The sequence below is a fragment of the Falco peregrinus genome, chromosome 6 (assembly GCF_023634155.1).
Source record: "Falco peregrinus isolate bFalPer1 chromosome 6, bFalPer1.pri, whole genome shotgun sequence".
NCBI classification, from domain to species: domain Eukaryota; kingdom Metazoa; phylum Chordata; class Aves; order Falconiformes; family Falconidae; genus Falco; species Falco peregrinus.
This window is the reverse complement of record NC_073726.1, coordinates 16,875,327-16,892,570: the sequence shown is the minus strand read 5'-3', so window position 1 is coordinate 16,892,570 and position 17,244 is coordinate 16,875,327. Positions and strand designations below refer to the sequence as shown.

General features: G+C 36.7%; 1 protein-coding gene across 8 annotated transcripts in view; it reads left to right on the top strand.

Annotated features, from left to right (window-relative positions):
- KMT2E (lysine methyltransferase 2E (inactive)) overlaps positions 1 to 17,244 on the top strand; it is a 62,446-nt gene that overhangs the window by 16,571 nt on the left and 28,631 nt on the right. For 5 of the 8 annotated variants that reach the window (XM_027795445.2, XM_005243480.4, XM_055807453.1 and 2 more), the window contains 5 exons: positions 1,103 to 1,287; positions 9,153 to 9,264; positions 9,596 to 9,825; positions 11,544 to 11,624; positions 12,563 to 12,621. In XM_027795445.2, coding sequence (XP_027651246.2) covers positions 1,217 to 1,287; positions 9,153 to 9,264; positions 9,596 to 9,825; positions 11,544 to 11,624; positions 12,563 to 12,621 — 553 coding nt within the window. In that variant the 5' untranslated portion in view covers positions 1,103 to 1,216. Of the gene's footprint in view, positions 1 to 1,102; positions 1,288 to 9,152; positions 9,265 to 9,595; positions 9,826 to 11,249; positions 11,625 to 12,562; positions 12,622 to 17,244 lie in introns of those variants that run through there. The other 3 variants (XM_055807455.1, XM_055807454.1, XM_013304079.3) reach the window with 2 other exon arrangements.

The following is a 17,244-nucleotide window of genomic DNA, read 5'->3' as shown; positions in this document are numbered from 1 at the left end:
AAAACTGTTGGGCTTTTGTAAACTGCAGCTAAGATACTACACTTCTGTCAGGTGGGAGGAGTGTATTAGGCACTGTATGTGCTTCATGCAAAGTGGTCTCTGTTCTTGCAATTTTGACATTTTGGAAGGAGTTTGCAGTTACTTATTATGCAAATATTGAAGATGGGGGTATTTTCCTTCAATTATCTAGTCACCGGTGGAATACCTTGTGTATATTAGGCTATAAAAATGCATCAGTTTACTAATCTGTGAACACAGGTATCTGAGGTGCTGTGTACCTCTCGTACTTGGTTGAGTGTTCTGTCCTACTTGGCAAGAGGAGTGGGAGACTAGCAGTAACTGCCATACAGGTAGGATTGGTGTATTGACTTGTGTGAGTCAAGCAGACTGTAGCTTTGCTCTACAATTAAACTACTTCCAATTCTTTTTGGTTTACTACTTAAGAAAAAAGTCTTGTAAAATTGGCACCTGATGGGTATAGTATCTTCTGATGGTGATCTATTGAAATGAGGTGGAAATTGTTTCATGCCATTATTGTGAATCATTAGAATGATTTTGGTTTAAAAAATACCGAATGGAAGCTGTGACACTTTTCTTTTGACATCCTTGGTTTGTATTGTAGATACTGAAAGTTGTGTGTGGTGGGATTTTTTTGTTTGTTTTTTAAAGTGCAAAACAAAAGTGAACTAAGAAATACTTGAAAAATTCTGTAACCAGGCTTCTATTCAAATGTACAGCAGTTGAGCTCAGACAACATAGAGCAGTAAGCAAATGTACTTTACATCTAGTAAGTCTGCCTTAAAGTCAGTCTTTGTCACCTCCGTGAATGTGAATGATATTTTCATCGCTAATTTAAATGATGATATTTTTGTCAGTTTGTAATATTTCAGGCATCATCACATGCTTAGAATAAGTGTATTTGAAGTTAACAACTTTTAAAGATGATTGAATATTTTCTCTTTGCTTCTGCAAAATAAAACTAATGAAATTACTGCAACAGTGATTATTTTTTTTTCTTTGTGATGTAGAATTGCCTGGTTTTAAAATGAACTGACCCAGTCTTCTGCCTTTTTTTTTTTTTTTTTTTTTCTTCTTTTAACAGGGTTTGTGGATGCACTTAGATGTTTGCAATGAGCACTGTGGCTGGCATGCCCCAGTGTTTTGGATACCAATGCATAGGACTCCGTAGTAATCGAATTTATCAGAAACGAACGTCATGAGCATAGTGATCCCATTGGGGGTTGACACAGCAGATACTTCTTATTTGGAAATGGCTGCAGGCTCAGAGTAAGTATGTGAACATAATTTGTAAGTTTTCCTTTTCAGTGCTGCTTTTAAATTTATTTTTTTCCCCAGTGACTTGTGTTTTTGGTTTTTTTTTTATACCAGTGGAGAGGATTTAGGATTCAATAAAACGAAGCAGACTCCCAATACTTAAATAACTGTCACTTGATTCTGAAGTCAGTTTATTCCTCTTTGGGGAGAGCAAAGAAGAGAAGCTAAACTGTTATACCAATGCATATTTTCCTTGCTTATCAGACTGAGAAATACAGATGCTGCCAGTTTTGCTCTTGTTGCTTAGAATACTTTGCCTTTTAACTCTATGAAAAAAATATTTTGATTTCCCATGTTGGAAAGGTGAACTCATTTGGTGTGGCAAACTGCAAGAAAGTGGTAGTAATTAAGACAAAGATGCCTTTATGAAGGTTGAAGACTTCGCTTAATTGTCTAATGCTATGTCTTCCCAAAGTTATTTTATATTGAAGAGCTAGCAGAAATTCACTTGTTAATAATTCATTTCAGTTAGTAACTTTATATAAAGGATTACAAAGAGCTAATGAAATCCTGAATTCAAGAAACTCTTCCTTTGCATTAAATAAGCCATAGTGGATTTCTGTGTTTGGCAGCGGGTGAGGGGCAGGTGGGGGTGTTTTGTGGTTTTTCATTTGTTTTGGGAGGGGATTGTTTGTGGGTTTTGGTGTGTTGGGGTTCTTTGTGGGTGTTTTTTTTTTCCCCTCTAGTGGTGTCTGTATCTGTAGAGTATTGATAGGCTAGCGTTCATCTCTGACTGGAGGTTTTTTCTGTCAGACATACATCTTTCCATGTGTATAGTATCAAGCTGGCTGTTGAATGTTACGAGAGGAGAAATAGCATTTTGGACAGCTTGGTTCTTGGAGAGGTGAAGGACCAAGGCAGTATTGTAACTTTCACCAGTGTACATAGGTACATGATTCCCTTGATGTCTGTATATTTCAGACAGGTTTTTTTTCCTCCATTTTTCTGTTGCTTTTGCATTAATGGAATATATGACGATGAGTTTCTTGGGAAGAGATGTGTGTCAAAAGATTCTAAAGTTTAAAGATGAAGAGAGTTTGTATAAGCCACAGTCAACCTTGACTACTACTTTACATACACATACAGAAAAAATGCCCAGTTCATGTCTTAGATCTAACTAAAAATGTTAAATTCATCATTTATATTAAATTGACTTTTTGGGATTTGTTTTTTGGTTTGGTGTTACTCTTTGCCTTCCTCTGAACCTTTCTGTGGTAATGTTAAAGGCTTTCCCCATCTTTGGTTACCACAAAAATAATGTGCTTGGTTTAGATACTGAAACAATCAATTAGACTTATTTTACATACATGTTTGAAATTTTTCATAGATCAAAAATAAACTTCATAAAGTGGTCCTTCATTTAATGGATGCATTGAATAACTAACAGGAATTTAAATAGTTTATACACAGTCTTTGCTGGAGAGTGTGTGCTAAGTAATATTATTCCATTTAAGGAGCAAATGGCTTTCCTTCCAGACTTTGAAAGAATCATTATGCATTTTAAGCAGAACTTGTGAACAGTTCTTAAAAGGGCTGTCTCTCTCCTATGCTTTCACTTATATATGAGGCTATTCTAACTTTGTGCCGTTCATCTGAAAAAAATCAAGCATTTGCAATTTGAAGCTTCTTGTCATATCAGTTTTTTAAAGTTTTTGTTGATCTCTCATATCATGAACACAGGTTTTCTTGGTGCAGGATATTTTTTAACTTGAGTGACCCATTCACAGCTCTTCCCATTATCTTTTCCTGTGGTTTTCTTTTATGTTTGGAGAAGGTCATGATACCTGAGGTTACTGACATTCCTTGCAGACAGAGCATGTTATGCTGAAGTTAAAATAAATAAATATAGTTGTTAGTATAAACAAGATAGTTAATTGTGTTATTTGCTTGATACTGTGGCATAGCAACCCAGTTAGGAACTGCTTTTCCTCAGATATTAAGTGACTGTTGCCAGTTAAGATTAGTTCTTATCATCTCTGCCAAACTTACGCTGAAAAATGTGTAGTTGCATGATTGACTTACGCTGACTTAAAAGCCATGTCACTGTCTAAAGAAGCGTGACACAAAGGTGTGTCCCTAACCTACCAGCTTACACAGATTTACATGGGTTTTGTATGTTTTCTTCCAAAGGGTAGTGTGCTGGATATCAATTGTATTGATAGTAATCATAGATTGTCTTTTAGCAAGTTCTGGGGTTTTCCCAAGAGGGAGGAGTTGGAGTTTCTTCGCTGTGACTGATGGGTCTGATACTGCTTCATCAGTTGCTGAAGCATGGGGGTATGGCAAACCTGATCATGTAGGGAAACTCTTACCTTAGTGCAGTCTCTTAGTGCTTGGAGATTTTTCCCTTATGCTTCAAACTAAGGGATAAGCCTGTTAAAAAGTTACAAGTAAGGGTACTTAATGTGATTGCATAGTTTCACATATTTTAATAATTGTAGGGAATAGCTTTGTGGAGAATAACTCCTATTAAAAAGTTTGAATGTCTCAAAAATTGGTTGAAATAGTCCGTCTCTTGTTATTTGTACCTAAGTGAGCTCTCCAGCGGTGGATTATTTTTGTAGTGCCATAGTAGTCGGAACACACAAGTATTTTGCCTCCATTTGTAAGGGGCTTACTGAAGATGAATATGCATGACTTCTTACTGTTAAAGACCTTATAACAGTAAGCACAGCCAGCCATTTTGGAAGGTTTAGAATGCACTTCCTGACTTGAGAAGAGAGCATTAGTCTAGCTTAGAGCATGAGTATAAGTTGCGCACTGGGAAATGCCATTGATGGTACTGCTCTCCTCTTTAATATCTGCGTATGTTTTGTAGAGAGAAGGCCTGTATAATGAATCCAACAACCACAGTATATGGGTCATTCTATTGAGCTCAATGTCCAGGAGAAAAGTTTATGAACATTATTGTAGTCTTAAATGAAAACTACCCTCCCATGACTGTTTCTGAAACAGGGATTATTTTTTTTATTACTGTTTTTTAAAGTATTTTAAGACAATGGGAAGCTTGCCTGTTTGTACAGACAGTATCTGGTCAGCTTATACTTTTAGGACCTGCTATGAAATGCTTAGGTAGCAGAACCCACTCTGTGGTAGAGTAGTAGTACCCGGTTCTTTGTGGTCTAGATAGCGAAGCCCATCACGTTTTTGATTAGGTGAAGTGTCTTGAAATAGAAAATACTGGTTTTCATACAAAATACATTACATTCCTTTATCTGAGCTGACCTTCAGCCAGATACTGCTCAGGGCTGCTGGTGCAACAGGACAACAAACCTGAACTCCTTGAAAATGAGATCTGTCAAACTGGTGTATGGCAGATTGATGCTGCTGAAACATGCTTGGAAGCAAGAGGTTTCATTTGGAGTTCTGGCAAATGTTATCAGGAAGTATTACTAGCTAAGTTCTCATAACCTAAAGCTTGGATTTGCTTTTGGCACCTGCCTTTGAAAGTTTTAGTTTTAGTGAGATTTTATTTCCCATTTGAGAATGTACATTTTTATAGAAGTGGTTGATGGCCCCAAATTCGAAGGACTGATTGTATTTCAGGTATTAGTCAAACTGCTTGCTGGGGTCTTTTTTTGTTTTCTTCCTTACTACATGGTCAGAAACAAAACAGTATTTAAAAGGAATGAGGTGGGGGAGATGAAACTTCTTAAAGCAGAAATTACTATTGCTTAGAATGCTTGATAGCCGATTCCCTTAATACAGGTTAACTATAGGCTTGCATGGAGTTTTGTAAACGATCTGATTCCATGTTGTTTATTTCATTTCTCACTAATGCCATCTGCTGGCTACACGCAGAACTTTTTCGGTTTGAAATTTGAAATATGAACGGTAGGAAATGAGCCAGAACATGAGGAGTTTCACTTGCAAAATGAAAATTATTTCAGGGGGTTTTAAAAAATATGGGTATCTTTGCTTTTTTTGATTAATTTGAGAAAATATTATGTTCCTATTTTCATATGAACATCTTGAGTCATTGCAGCCCAAGAGCATGGGAGAAGGTTTTTTTGTGGTGCTTTTTACTGTGTTCCTTGTGAATATTTTGCAGTTTCGAATTGCTAACTGAAAAACTTAACAAATACATGTGACGTTTTAGCAAGATATCATGGTCAGTTTATCATGGTAATTTGTTTATCTTGGGGCATAATACTAAGATTTTGGTCAAATACACTATATTGTAATACTGACATTTCAGTTTTGATAAAACTAAAAATGCCATAAATATCTCCCTTAGTTAGACACTTAAGTGTGCATTTGCTTGAGGTGAAGCTGAAAAATGTGGTGTGCTCAGAAGGCTGACAAGCTTAGTACCTCAGTCTGTTAAAGAACTGGCTTATGTTCAAAAATACAAGAAGGGAAACCTCATAGTATTTCAGATCTGAACGCTTATGCTTTTTCTTCCTGAAAACTTGATTTTTGGGATGCTCTTAAGAATGCCAATGGTGAGATTAGGGTAGGTGTCTATAATACAGTAGTTAGTGCCTTGCTACTTGAGTACAAAATTTCTTACAAAGCCATTTTTAAATTAAGTGCTATCTCATGCTTTAATCAGCTGTACAATGAAATAGTTTACCAAGGGGTATTCCTTCACAAAACTTGATTTTTGAGATGCTTATCTAAGAGCAAGGCCTTGACCTTTGGACAAATGATAGTATAGAGGTGTATGTTTTCTCTTTAAGGTGAGGGTCACGCACATGGTGGGTGGAAGGCAGGGAACAAGGAGTTCAGTGCAGGGCATATTAAAGCGTTGGCAGACCTGTCTGCCAAAGCTAGAAGGTTTTCTGTAGTTGTGTGAGAAATCATAGTCATTCTGTACTGCTTACGGGATGAATATCACTTTTCTATTGACTGTAAAGGAAACCTGTGATGATTAATTCCTAGCTTCAGTAAATGTTCCACCATGTCCTTCCCATATTTCTCTTCTCTTCTGCACAGTATTGCCCACCCTGGTCTAGCATTTGAGTGGGTAAATGGAACAGTGAGTTACATTCAAAGCTCTGGTGATTATCTGTTATAAGAAGTATCTGTGGCTCCCCTGGATACACATTTGAAAAAAAGTTTTTCTGAAAGCTGATTCTGCTCTAATTTTGTATTTGTTAAAACTTACAATACCAAGGTTTAATTGCCTTTGCGTTGCGTAATTTTCTCCCACCCTTTTTCTGGCTTTCCTTGCTCAGATGAAGCTGTGCTTTTTGCTTTTAACCCTGTACTCTGAATCTGGTCTATAAGTGTTAAAATGGTTGGGGGTAAATACATTTATTTTAAGTATTTTGGTTTTGGAAGATTAATACTTCTGCTTCCCACAGCTGTTATGCCTCTAAATACTAAACTTGGTTTCTCTTAAGTGGTTTATAAATTGCTGGAGTAGGTAGAAATGGATTCAGGGAGTGTATTGTCTTGCCACACCTTTTTAATTTTTGTAGTCAGTAGATGAAATAACGCATGACCTCTTTTTTTAGGACATTGCCATTCTGGTATCTTTCACTGAATTCTCCCATATTTAAGTAGCTGGTATTTAGGTCGTGTTAATATTTATTTTTAATGAAGGAAATTCTCCTAAATTAATTGTGGCATTGTTGAAGGATGGATTATACCTGAATTCTGCACACTGTTCTGTATCAGTAAGCCTTCCTGCTCTGAAAACTGAGTTATTTTCGGTATAGTGAAGCAAACAAGACTGAGGTTGAGCACTGAATGTGTCGTAGATAAGAGTAGCTGTGCTGCTGCTTGTCCCATTCAGTAAATGTTGAAGTATAGCAGTAGAAGGAATACAGTGGTCAAGACCCTCTTGAACCATAATTTCTGTCCTAGCTATGATGGATAGATAGGTAAATGCCTCGTTCATTGGCATTTTGATTGGCTAGATCATTAGAAGGATTAACTGCATGACATTAATGGTGTATGATTACTGCATAAATCATCATGTCAGTAAATGCATAATGGCAAATCTGTTGGAAAGGCACAGCTTTTCCAACTTTGTATGGATTTTTTACAGTCATGGGTTTAATGAACCTGGTAAATTCTGGGCTGCTTCTAGAAGATAGTTCCAACAAGCTCTGAATAAAATTATTTTCAGTTGAGAAGTGGTGTAAGAGAGTAAATACAGATTTTTCTGCATTTAGAAGGCAACGAAGAGCAAGTGTCATCAGAGTTGGTTTTTGTCTAATGCCAGTCAGAAGTTGTATTTCTAACATCAGTACTTTGATTTGTGCACTTGCGTGTTTGCTCACTAGAAAAAAATGCAGCTGGTGACTGTTAGACATGAATGTTTTTAAAAAGATGTTTTTTCTTTGGACTCTAGAAACCAAAGTCTTCACCCAATAGTGTTTTTTAACTAGTGTTTCTTTTATTGTGTAGTAACCTCACATGGGGAAAAGCTAGTAAGAAGTGGGCCATCAAAAACATTAGTAGGACACTTTCAAGTCGATGTGAAAATACTGTATGTTATTTTCAGAAAGCTAATGATTAATTATACTCTTACAGAAAGTGTTACCAACAAATCTAAGTTGCTGGTGTCCTTTTAAATCAAACTAGTATCACTTCACAGCGTAACAAAAAAGCCTCTATTTAGTATCTCAATGTCTAAGAAAAAAACCTGGTATCTATTTTAACTTAAGATTCAGAAATACCAACTTCTTTAAAAAATCAATTCAAGGAATTATTGAAATATTTCTGAGGGGAAATAGACTTCATACATAATAAAACTGCAAATGGGAAAAGTGAAACAGGCTTGATTTGAGATGCAAGTCAAAAGCCACTTCTGTTTTAGGTATTGATATATTCCCCTGCCTTTCAATGTTAAAAAAAAAAGAAAAAAAATGTAAAAAAAAAAGAAAAGAAAAAAGAGAAAGAAAAAGTTACTGGGTCCATTTAGAAGTTTGTCCTAGTGTGATTGAATCTTATGATGCAATGAAAAAACTAGAATTTACTGACCACAAGTGTGTCTCAGTCATGTGTGTGCTTGCATGCACACGTGAATGTTACTGCTGACGAAAGGTGGTGAAGGTATAATTTCTGGTGCTTTAAAAGATCTTCCTATTTTGGTATTCCTTTATCTTTCTTGTCTTTGGTGGCATGGTTTAGTGCATATAAAACCATAATTTATATATTAAAAAGACACTGCCTTTCACTCCAAAACCACCTCTTGCAATTTTTTATCTCTTTTTTTTTTTTTTTTTCCCTTTAAAGATAAATGCATACGCTGCCTTTAATTTTTCCCTAGTTGGGATTCCTGTTTGTAGAAACAGTGCTCTGCTGCCTTGTGTGCTGGTTCGTGCTGGTGGCGTGTGAACGTCGCCACTAGATGTCATTGCAGAATTGGGTGGGATTGGTGGTAGTGCAGGGCTGTATCTGGTCTGCAGCTCTCTGAACTACTGCTTCTATCTTTTGTCATAATTAAGCTGAAGTCCTTTCTGCAGCCTCTGTTACAACTCTCTAGACTTGGGTGTACAGACTGATGACTCCCTGATGAAGTGTTCTAACATGCTTTCCTGTTCCAGTGATTCAGCATGTGCCACCTTTTTTTTTTTTTTTTTTTTGAGAAAAAGTTCTAGCTCTATAGAGGTCTAAGTTCTGCCACTCTGGAAGCTTCATTTTAAATGAAAGGAGGAGCTTGGGTTTCCTTTTTTTTTTCTGGTTAGTTTTGTGGGTTTTTTGAGGGAGCTGTTGGGGGCAGGGGTTGTTTCCTCCCTCCCCTTTTGTATGCTCCTTTAAAACAGGATCAGCAGGCAATTAATGATAAGTTGTGCAAGAAATACCTATAATTTATTAATATAAAGTACATAATTGCATTTCTTCTGTCTTTTGCCTTGCAGACCAGAATCTGTAGAAGCTAGCCCTGTGGTAGTTGAAAAATCGAACAGTTATCCGCACCAGTTGTATACCAGCAGCTCGCATTCACACAGTTACATTGGTTTGCCCTATGCAGTAAGTTTCATGCTAAATATTCTGTATAAAATGGGTTATGTAAAATCTGCTGTTCTTAACTGCAAAAACTGATTCATGCTTACATTTTTATATCTTACTGGGAGTTGGGTAGGTTGGCTCAAGATGGTTGGTTAGAAGTAGAATGCAGAACACAATGCATTTACATGTAAAACATGTTGAGGAGGTAGAAAACAAGAATGACTAGATTTTAAACTATTAATAAAAATAAGTCTCTGAAGTTCTTTACAGAGTGAATTTTTACACTCTGGCTTTAATAACCATCAGCATATGAACATTTAAGAGCTATAACTATCTTTCAACAAACATCTAGGACCATAACTATGGTGCTCGGCCTCCTCCAACGCCTCCAGCTTCTCCTCCTCCATCAGTGCTTATAAGCAAGAATGAAGTAGGCATATTTACCACTCCCAACTTTGATGAAACCTCCAGTGCTACTACCATCAGTACGTCAGAGGATGGAAGCTATGGAACTGATATTACCAGATGCATTTGTGGCTTTACACATGATGATGGATATATGATCTGTTGTGACAAATGCAGGTAACGAATACTAAAATAATTTAAAAGGTAAAAATTACTTAAAAGTTAAAGCTGCATTGAAAGGAAATGTAATTAAATGGTGTTTTAATTATGTTGAGTCATAGGAAGTTTCCTTCCATCAAAGCAGTGTTTGAAGGTTGTATGGCTTGTTGGTTGGTTGGTTAAGGCCAGTGAGTGTTTTATACTTGTTTCCAGTCTGCCTTGACTACTTGTGTTAATTTGTTCGTGCCTTGACTTGTGCCTTGTTGTTTAGTAAGAGTATCTTTTTCCTCTCTTAAAAAGGAGATCACTTTGGTATTTTGTCCAAGTTATTTGTTAGTATGGTAAAATAAAGGCCTAGGGATTGGTTCTTAATCTGCATATACTGAGTAGCAGAGCATCTTTGTAAGTTATGTATATGTAAATCAAGTAACTTGCAGGATGCAAAATAATCTGAAAGAAATTTCTCACATACTGGTTTTTCTGTGCATGATCTTTCTGATAAGAACTCTTAATTTTCAAAGGACATAGTTTTAAGAATTGCATTAACTATGGAAGGACTAACCTAGATTCTTACTAGAGAAGCTAAGTTAAATGTTTAAACTTCTGTGTTCATGCTTAAGCACCTGCTTGTCATAGTAAAGTAAGCAGGTGCTATCGGACTTCGAAAAAATGACTTGGGAACAAGTCTTATGTTTCTGGACTTTACTCAGTATTAACCTGTATTTTTACATTCAATGTGTTTAACAAATGCTGCTGAATTTTAGATCGTTGTGTATTTCTAAAATGATGGTTAGAGGTAATTAAAACAGTAATTTGAGCTGCATGATTCCATCTGCTTACGTAACAAGCTTGCTTGTAGCTCCATTGCTGAAAGAACATCTTAATAAGCTTCAAAATGAGGGAAAATGTTATCAGAATCAAGGACCATCAATAATGAGTAACAATCAGCACTTGGGTAGGGTCTGCTTATTTTGAAGAAGAGATTCTTTGTGAGGAGTTCAAGAGAGTTGTGATAAATTCACAAGTGGGAAGATAATGATTTCTGCATCCCAGTTCCTTCTAGCAATGTGGGAATGAGCAGAAACTACTGTCCTAGGTTAGCTTTCAGTCCAGCAAGCACCCTCCCTTCCCAGATTGTGGGAACCAGTTAAAGCTCTTCCTATGCTGCGTGGCAGTGCTACCAGTCATGTGGGGTGTGTGTATACAATCCATATGTTTATATGTTCTGTCAAAACATACAAGTAAATAAAACCATATATTTGTATATATTTTCATATAGAAAAATAAAAATAGTATTTTATGCATATATTTATAAAAGGAAATGGAATCCTTTTGTTTAAAAACAATGCTCCTGTTACAATGTAAAGCATAAGTCTTGTTGCTGAGGGTATTTGTCTCGATCTTGTTCTCTATTGTGATAATTTGCCATTTTTTATTTCCAGTGTTAGAGAAAAATTTCCAAGAGGGAAATGAGTCTAAAGAAGCAGAGAGACACCGGGAGACAGCAACAAGATTGGAATTACAGTGATCAGTGGAATAGAAAATCAGCTAGCAGAGTGGTGGCGAAGACAGTGATTGAGATGTAGTTTTAGGCAGTATTCAATCTGAGTAAAGATCATGATGAAAAAAAAGACTGTCTCGCACTCTTTGTGTGTGTGTGTGTGTGTGTCTGTATTATGCACACGATTTTAAAAATTGTACTGAAAATTAAAAGTTTTTGGTTTTATTTTTTAAAGCGTCTGGCAGCACATTGACTGTATGGGGATTGACAGGCAGCATATTCCTGACATATATCTGTGTGAACGTTGTCAACCAAGGTGAGTAGTTTGGTTGATTGTGAACTCTAAATAACTAGAGACTATAAAAAGGGGAGGTACTGGAACAATCGACAGGGAAAAGCTTAACTTTTTGATGGAGGTGATCTTACCTTTCCCTTGTTCACAGTAGTTATTGTTTCACCTCGTGAGGCAGCACTCAGCAAAACAGCGGTGATTCCTGGATCTTTTCTCAGGCAGACTGATACATAGACGGGCCATTCCATATTTTGTTTCATGGCTGTCATACATTGAGAACCCTTAACAGTGGTGTTTTCAGGTCAGCTGCCCTACCAGTAGTTTTCAGTGTCTTTTGTTTTTATGGCCCCATTCCAATATGCTGCAGACCTCACTTCAAGGATTTCTTGCTCCGAAAGGAGTATGTATTTGTGTGCCTGCCCTCAAACTTAGTCATGACATGACAAGGAAGGCATTTTGTTCTGACTGTGTGGTAGGTAGATAATACCTGACATCATCGTTGTCCTGTGACATAAAGTGCTACTTGTTACTTACATTACAGATTGTTAATTAAACAGTGAATAAAGACGTGCAGAATATTTTAATTCCCAATAAATTAATTTTTTATTTTTGACAATAGTTTGGACCTTGTTGTAGAGTATTTGTATCGTATTGTGACAATTGTGTAGAAGAATGCAGGAAAATGGTTTAATGCCTGCTTATCTGTAATCTGCGGACTGTCAGTCTGTCTTCTGTGCTACCAAGTTTTCATTATATTTGAAGTGATTTGGATACTTGTATGCCTGTGCTTTGCATTAAAATAGAATGGAACAGTGCACAACTGATGTTTTTCTAAGTATCTAAAGATGCAGCTGGTTTTGTTCTGTAATAGTCAATGGAAAATGGTAACTATGAAAAGGTTTGTTTTAATAAATTGATATGTAAGTGTGAGGAATGGAATAAAATCTCTTTTCTAATTTCAGGAGTTTAGATAAAGAAAGGGCAGTGCTGTTGCAACGAAGGAAAAGGGAAAATATGTCAGGTGAGCAAAGTTCAAAGATTTTTCCTTAGTAAAATTTCTAAAATTACATCAACTATAGATTTAAGAGTGTGTACATGGTTCCTGCAATTTTGATAGTCTTCAGTAGATAAGGTTCAGTAAATCAACTGATTTTTTTATCAACTTCATTGTTACTAAGATAACATTATATCAGAACCATTGCAGTCCCATGAGTTTTGCTAGTTGCCACTACTGCCTTTTTTCTTATCACAGTGGATTCAATCTTCAATCTGTTTGAACATTGTTAAAGTTTCATAATAATGAATGTGGCTTTTATAATAACAAGACTCCTTTGAGTAAGCTACTGAAGATAAGGTGGAAGAAAAAATATTTCACAGCTCTGTAATTTTTATTCTTTCATAGTGTAGACTACTCATTTCCTTATACTAATCTCTTAAAATGACTCCATTGCAGGTGATATTCCTGTCTCTAAAAATTACATAATTGAGATTTAAAACAATCTATCATAGTTTTGAGAGGGAATCCTGATTCTTACTGGTTTGCTCTAGATTTAGGGGTGTATATTTGTATGGTTTTGGGTTTGTTTGACAAAAATTGCTAACCTTGGATAATACAATTGCATGATGTTTTGAGATTTTTTTTGGCTTTTGATAACTAGATGAAATGTGTATTGGAAGTACTTATTTCAGTCTCTATATTTTATGAAATTAGCTCTCCTGCTGTTTGTAGAATGTCAAAACCCAGCTGGCCTGACTTGTCAGGAGTTCTGTCCAGTAGTGTGCCCAGGTGGCCGAGAAGGCCAACGGCATCCTAGCTTCTATCAGAAACAGTGTGGCCAGTAGGACAAGGGAAGTGACTGTCCCCCTGTACTCAGCACTAGTGAGGCCATACCTCAAATATTCTGTTCCCTTTTCAGCCCTCACTACAAGAGGGATGTTGAGGTGCTGGAGCGTGTCCAGAGGACAGTGAAGCTGGGGAAGGGTCTGGAGCACAAGTCTTGTGAGGAGCGGCTGAGTGAACTGGGGCTGTTCAGCCTGCAGAAGAGGAGGCTCAGGAGGGACCTTACTGCTCTCAGCAGCTCCCTGACAGGAGGCTGTAGGCAGGTGGGGGTCAGTCTTTTCTCCCAGATAACAAGTGGCAGGACAGGAGGAAATGGCCTCAAGCTGTGCCGGGGAGGTTTAGACTGGATATTAGGAAACTTTTCTTCACTGAAAGGGTGGTGAAGCATTGGAATGGGCTGCCCAGGGAGGTGGTGGAATCACCATGCCTGGGGATGTTTAAAATACAAGTAGATGTGGTGCTTAGGGACATGGTTTAGCGGTGGACTTGGCAGTGCTGGGTTAACAGTTGGACTTGATGGTCTCAAAGGTCTTTCCAACCTAAGTGATTATGATATGAAAATGTGTTGTTGGTTTCCTGATTGACAGGTGGTGCTTTCAAGCTCTTAAAACGTCATAATTTGGGAGGAAGTCATCCTCCTAAATTTAACGTGCTTTACTTTCAGATCATGTCTTTGAAATACTGGGGTATGTGCAAGAGTGTGTGCATTAAGATTTCTTTTTAAAAAAACATGTAGACAAGGTCCTGCTGCCTACTTCATATGCCTTCAGAAGGTTCTGAAGTATGATGTAGCCTAGAAGCGTGTGGGGCTTAATAGCGCTTCTCGGTGCAGTCAGTGCTTTCTGCTAATCACTGCTAAGCTGCATTAAGTCCCTTAAAGGCATTAATGACTGACTTAGAAAACCATGATAATTTTTGTTTTGTTTCAACAAAACCAGACTTAACTTTGTAAAGTTTTTGTTGACCGGGTAGATAATACAGATTATTATTTTTTTTGGAATGTTGGAATTTATTTTTGCTGATTCTATTAAAATAATAGAACAAGTACATTTATAATGCATTTGGAGTTAATGAGTTTGCTAAGCGGTGTGATGTATTGTGAGGATGAACCTGAATTTACATCCAGGATAGGGGAATTTGATGACCCGAGCTATTTAAGTCATCTGTTAGGATTTGTAGCCACACTATGTGGTTATTTACTATAAACTTAAAGGAAGAGATAGTCAAAATCTTAGCAGGAGCTGAAGAGATTTTACCTTTGAAGTTAGTGTTCAGCCCTCCTTAATCCTAATGATCAGTCTTTTAAATCTGTTCTATGCATTCAGTAGGAAAAGAGATAATAAATGGTAAATCTTAAGTATCAAAACAGAGTAAAAAAATGTAAAAAATTAGTCTTAAGACTTAGCTGGTGCAGTACAATTACTGTGATTTATAATACATAATGTCGAATGTATGCTTACATCTCTACTTAATTTTTATTTTTTAATTTTTATTATATTTATTTATGATTTATTTATTATTTTTGTTTGGTTTTATTTAGCCAGTACATTTACTTGGCTTAAATGCACTTCTTGTATGTTGACTGATAATATATGTTTCAACCAGACTTAAAGTAATTCTGAGTATGGACTGTCTACCCTGAGACACTAGTAGAACTGGCCAGTTTTCATAATGATTCCAAATAGGAAAAGCAAAAGTGGCATCTATTTTGATGTATCTGTTCAATGTTTTTAAGTATTCAACAGCTGCAGAATGTTACTTGTAACTTACTTAGCAATAAGTTATAGGTGTTTGATTAAAGGTAAGATTAGACTGTTTGGTTGGTTTTTGATGAGTAGGAGTGTGTGTATATATGTATGTATTTTTTTTCTTTAGGTTTATGTATAGTGGGACTTTTCACTTAGATATGAGTGTACTTTATGGTGTAATAGTTTTTATTGTTAAGATTTCTGAAGATAGCTGTTTTAGCCATGTTGCATCCAAATGTAAACAGTGGGAAGCAAGAAGTAGATCAGTTGGTTTGCCTCAAGAAAAGGGCTTTTAAGTGAACGTTTCACAATACGAAATTTTGTGAAAGTCTTGCGCTTTTATGCGTAACCACATCACCTTTTTTCCTGGCAGCATTTGTAGCCTGTTGTTCTGGGGCCTGTGGTTGTATGTGGTGGTGTTGGTTTTGTTGTTTTTTGTTTTGTTTTGTTTTGTTTTTTTGTTCTGGGATGAAGGTGTAATTCTGTTGCGGCTTACTGTGCATTGGATTACTTGCTGTGGTTCAGTGGAGTGAGCACCTTTGTTAAGCCCCTACTCAGCAGTATCCTGGATCTTTTGGCCTTCATTTTTTTTATTTTGTTGCAGGGTGTGTGTGTGTGGTGTGGTGTTTACTTTGTTCTAAAGATACAGGATCTACATGTGTAACTTGTTCAAGGATGTTTCTTCAAGCTGTCTGGTCTTGAAATTGGTGCTGATGAAATCACTTGCTGCTTGTGGGGAAATGAGTCTGGGCCCATAACTTCTTATGAAATTTGTAGAGTTTGTATCTTGCCTTCCAAGATGCAAAATCTTCCCTTAGTGTGCTCTACTGAGGCTCTTTACAGTGAAAGCAGGTTATGTAGGTTAGGAAGGAGTGTCTCAAAACAACTCTGTAATTATATGTTCAGTTTAGGTAATTATTCTTTACAGTAAGTTAGGACACAGTGTAGACAACAATTTTGAAATGTTGCTTCCCTAAGGAAGACTGTGTTGGGGGGTGGTGGTGTTTTGCCGTGACATAATGGTTCTGTAGGCACTAGTGTATGTACTACAAACACTGACAATTTCAAGAGGGCCTTGGGTGTGATTTCTCGGTCATTAGTTATTCTGCTCTTCGTTCTTCTTTGATTAGACATTTCTTCTTTCTATGTGGTTCTTTTAATGCTAGTTCAGAAAATAGTCCCAGCAGAGATAAACACTTCCAGAAAACATCATTGGTTCCTAATATATTAAGTATAATTATATACCTAATAAATTGTTCAAAAGAACAACCAAGATGGTAAAATTGGATTGGTTACTATGCACAGAAGAATCCTGTTAAGGAATGTTGTGAGCAAGGAAAATCCAGAGTAACCAGTAGCTGGAGTTCTTTATTTAGTAAAGAAGGTTTCAAGAATTAGGGCTTGAGTGCACTGATTAAGGCAACATCCTTCTGAGCACAGAAGAAGTGCTTTCTCTGCTCTCACATGAAGTATTTGTAAAGCCTGCTTTTATGCAGTTTCAGAAAAAGTCTTGCTTAGTGTAAAATGTATTTACTGAAGGCAGAATATTTGGAAAAGCTGCTAAAATCCAAGAATCCTGTACTGAGGACATGTGAACAGCAGTTTCCTGTCTGTGCGCACCATCTCTCTTCCAATCATCCCCATACTTCACAGCCTTTTGTCTTGACAGAACTAGGGTAATCCTGTTCCAGGTCAGGAAATGTATTTGTCTGACATAAATGCTGATGTATGCTAAATTTCAGGCTTTGGCTTTTAGGTCTGTGGGTGCACAGCACAAAGAAAAAATATCTTGTCAGTTTGTGTATGATCTTGTTTTAACAAAATAAACTTCACATTTCTCTTTGCTGAGTAGTGGAATGTTACTGCTGTGGGATTTTGAGAAGAGAAGGCTTTTGGCTAAACTGACATATTTACCCTGAAAAAGGCACTTGATGCTGAGAATTGCAGCTGAAATAGTTGATTATGACTTACATGTGACTGATTAATAGGGCTTTACAAGAAATGCTGGGCAGTCATTAATTTTAATCCCATCTAGAATACAGTCATCTGAAAGAAT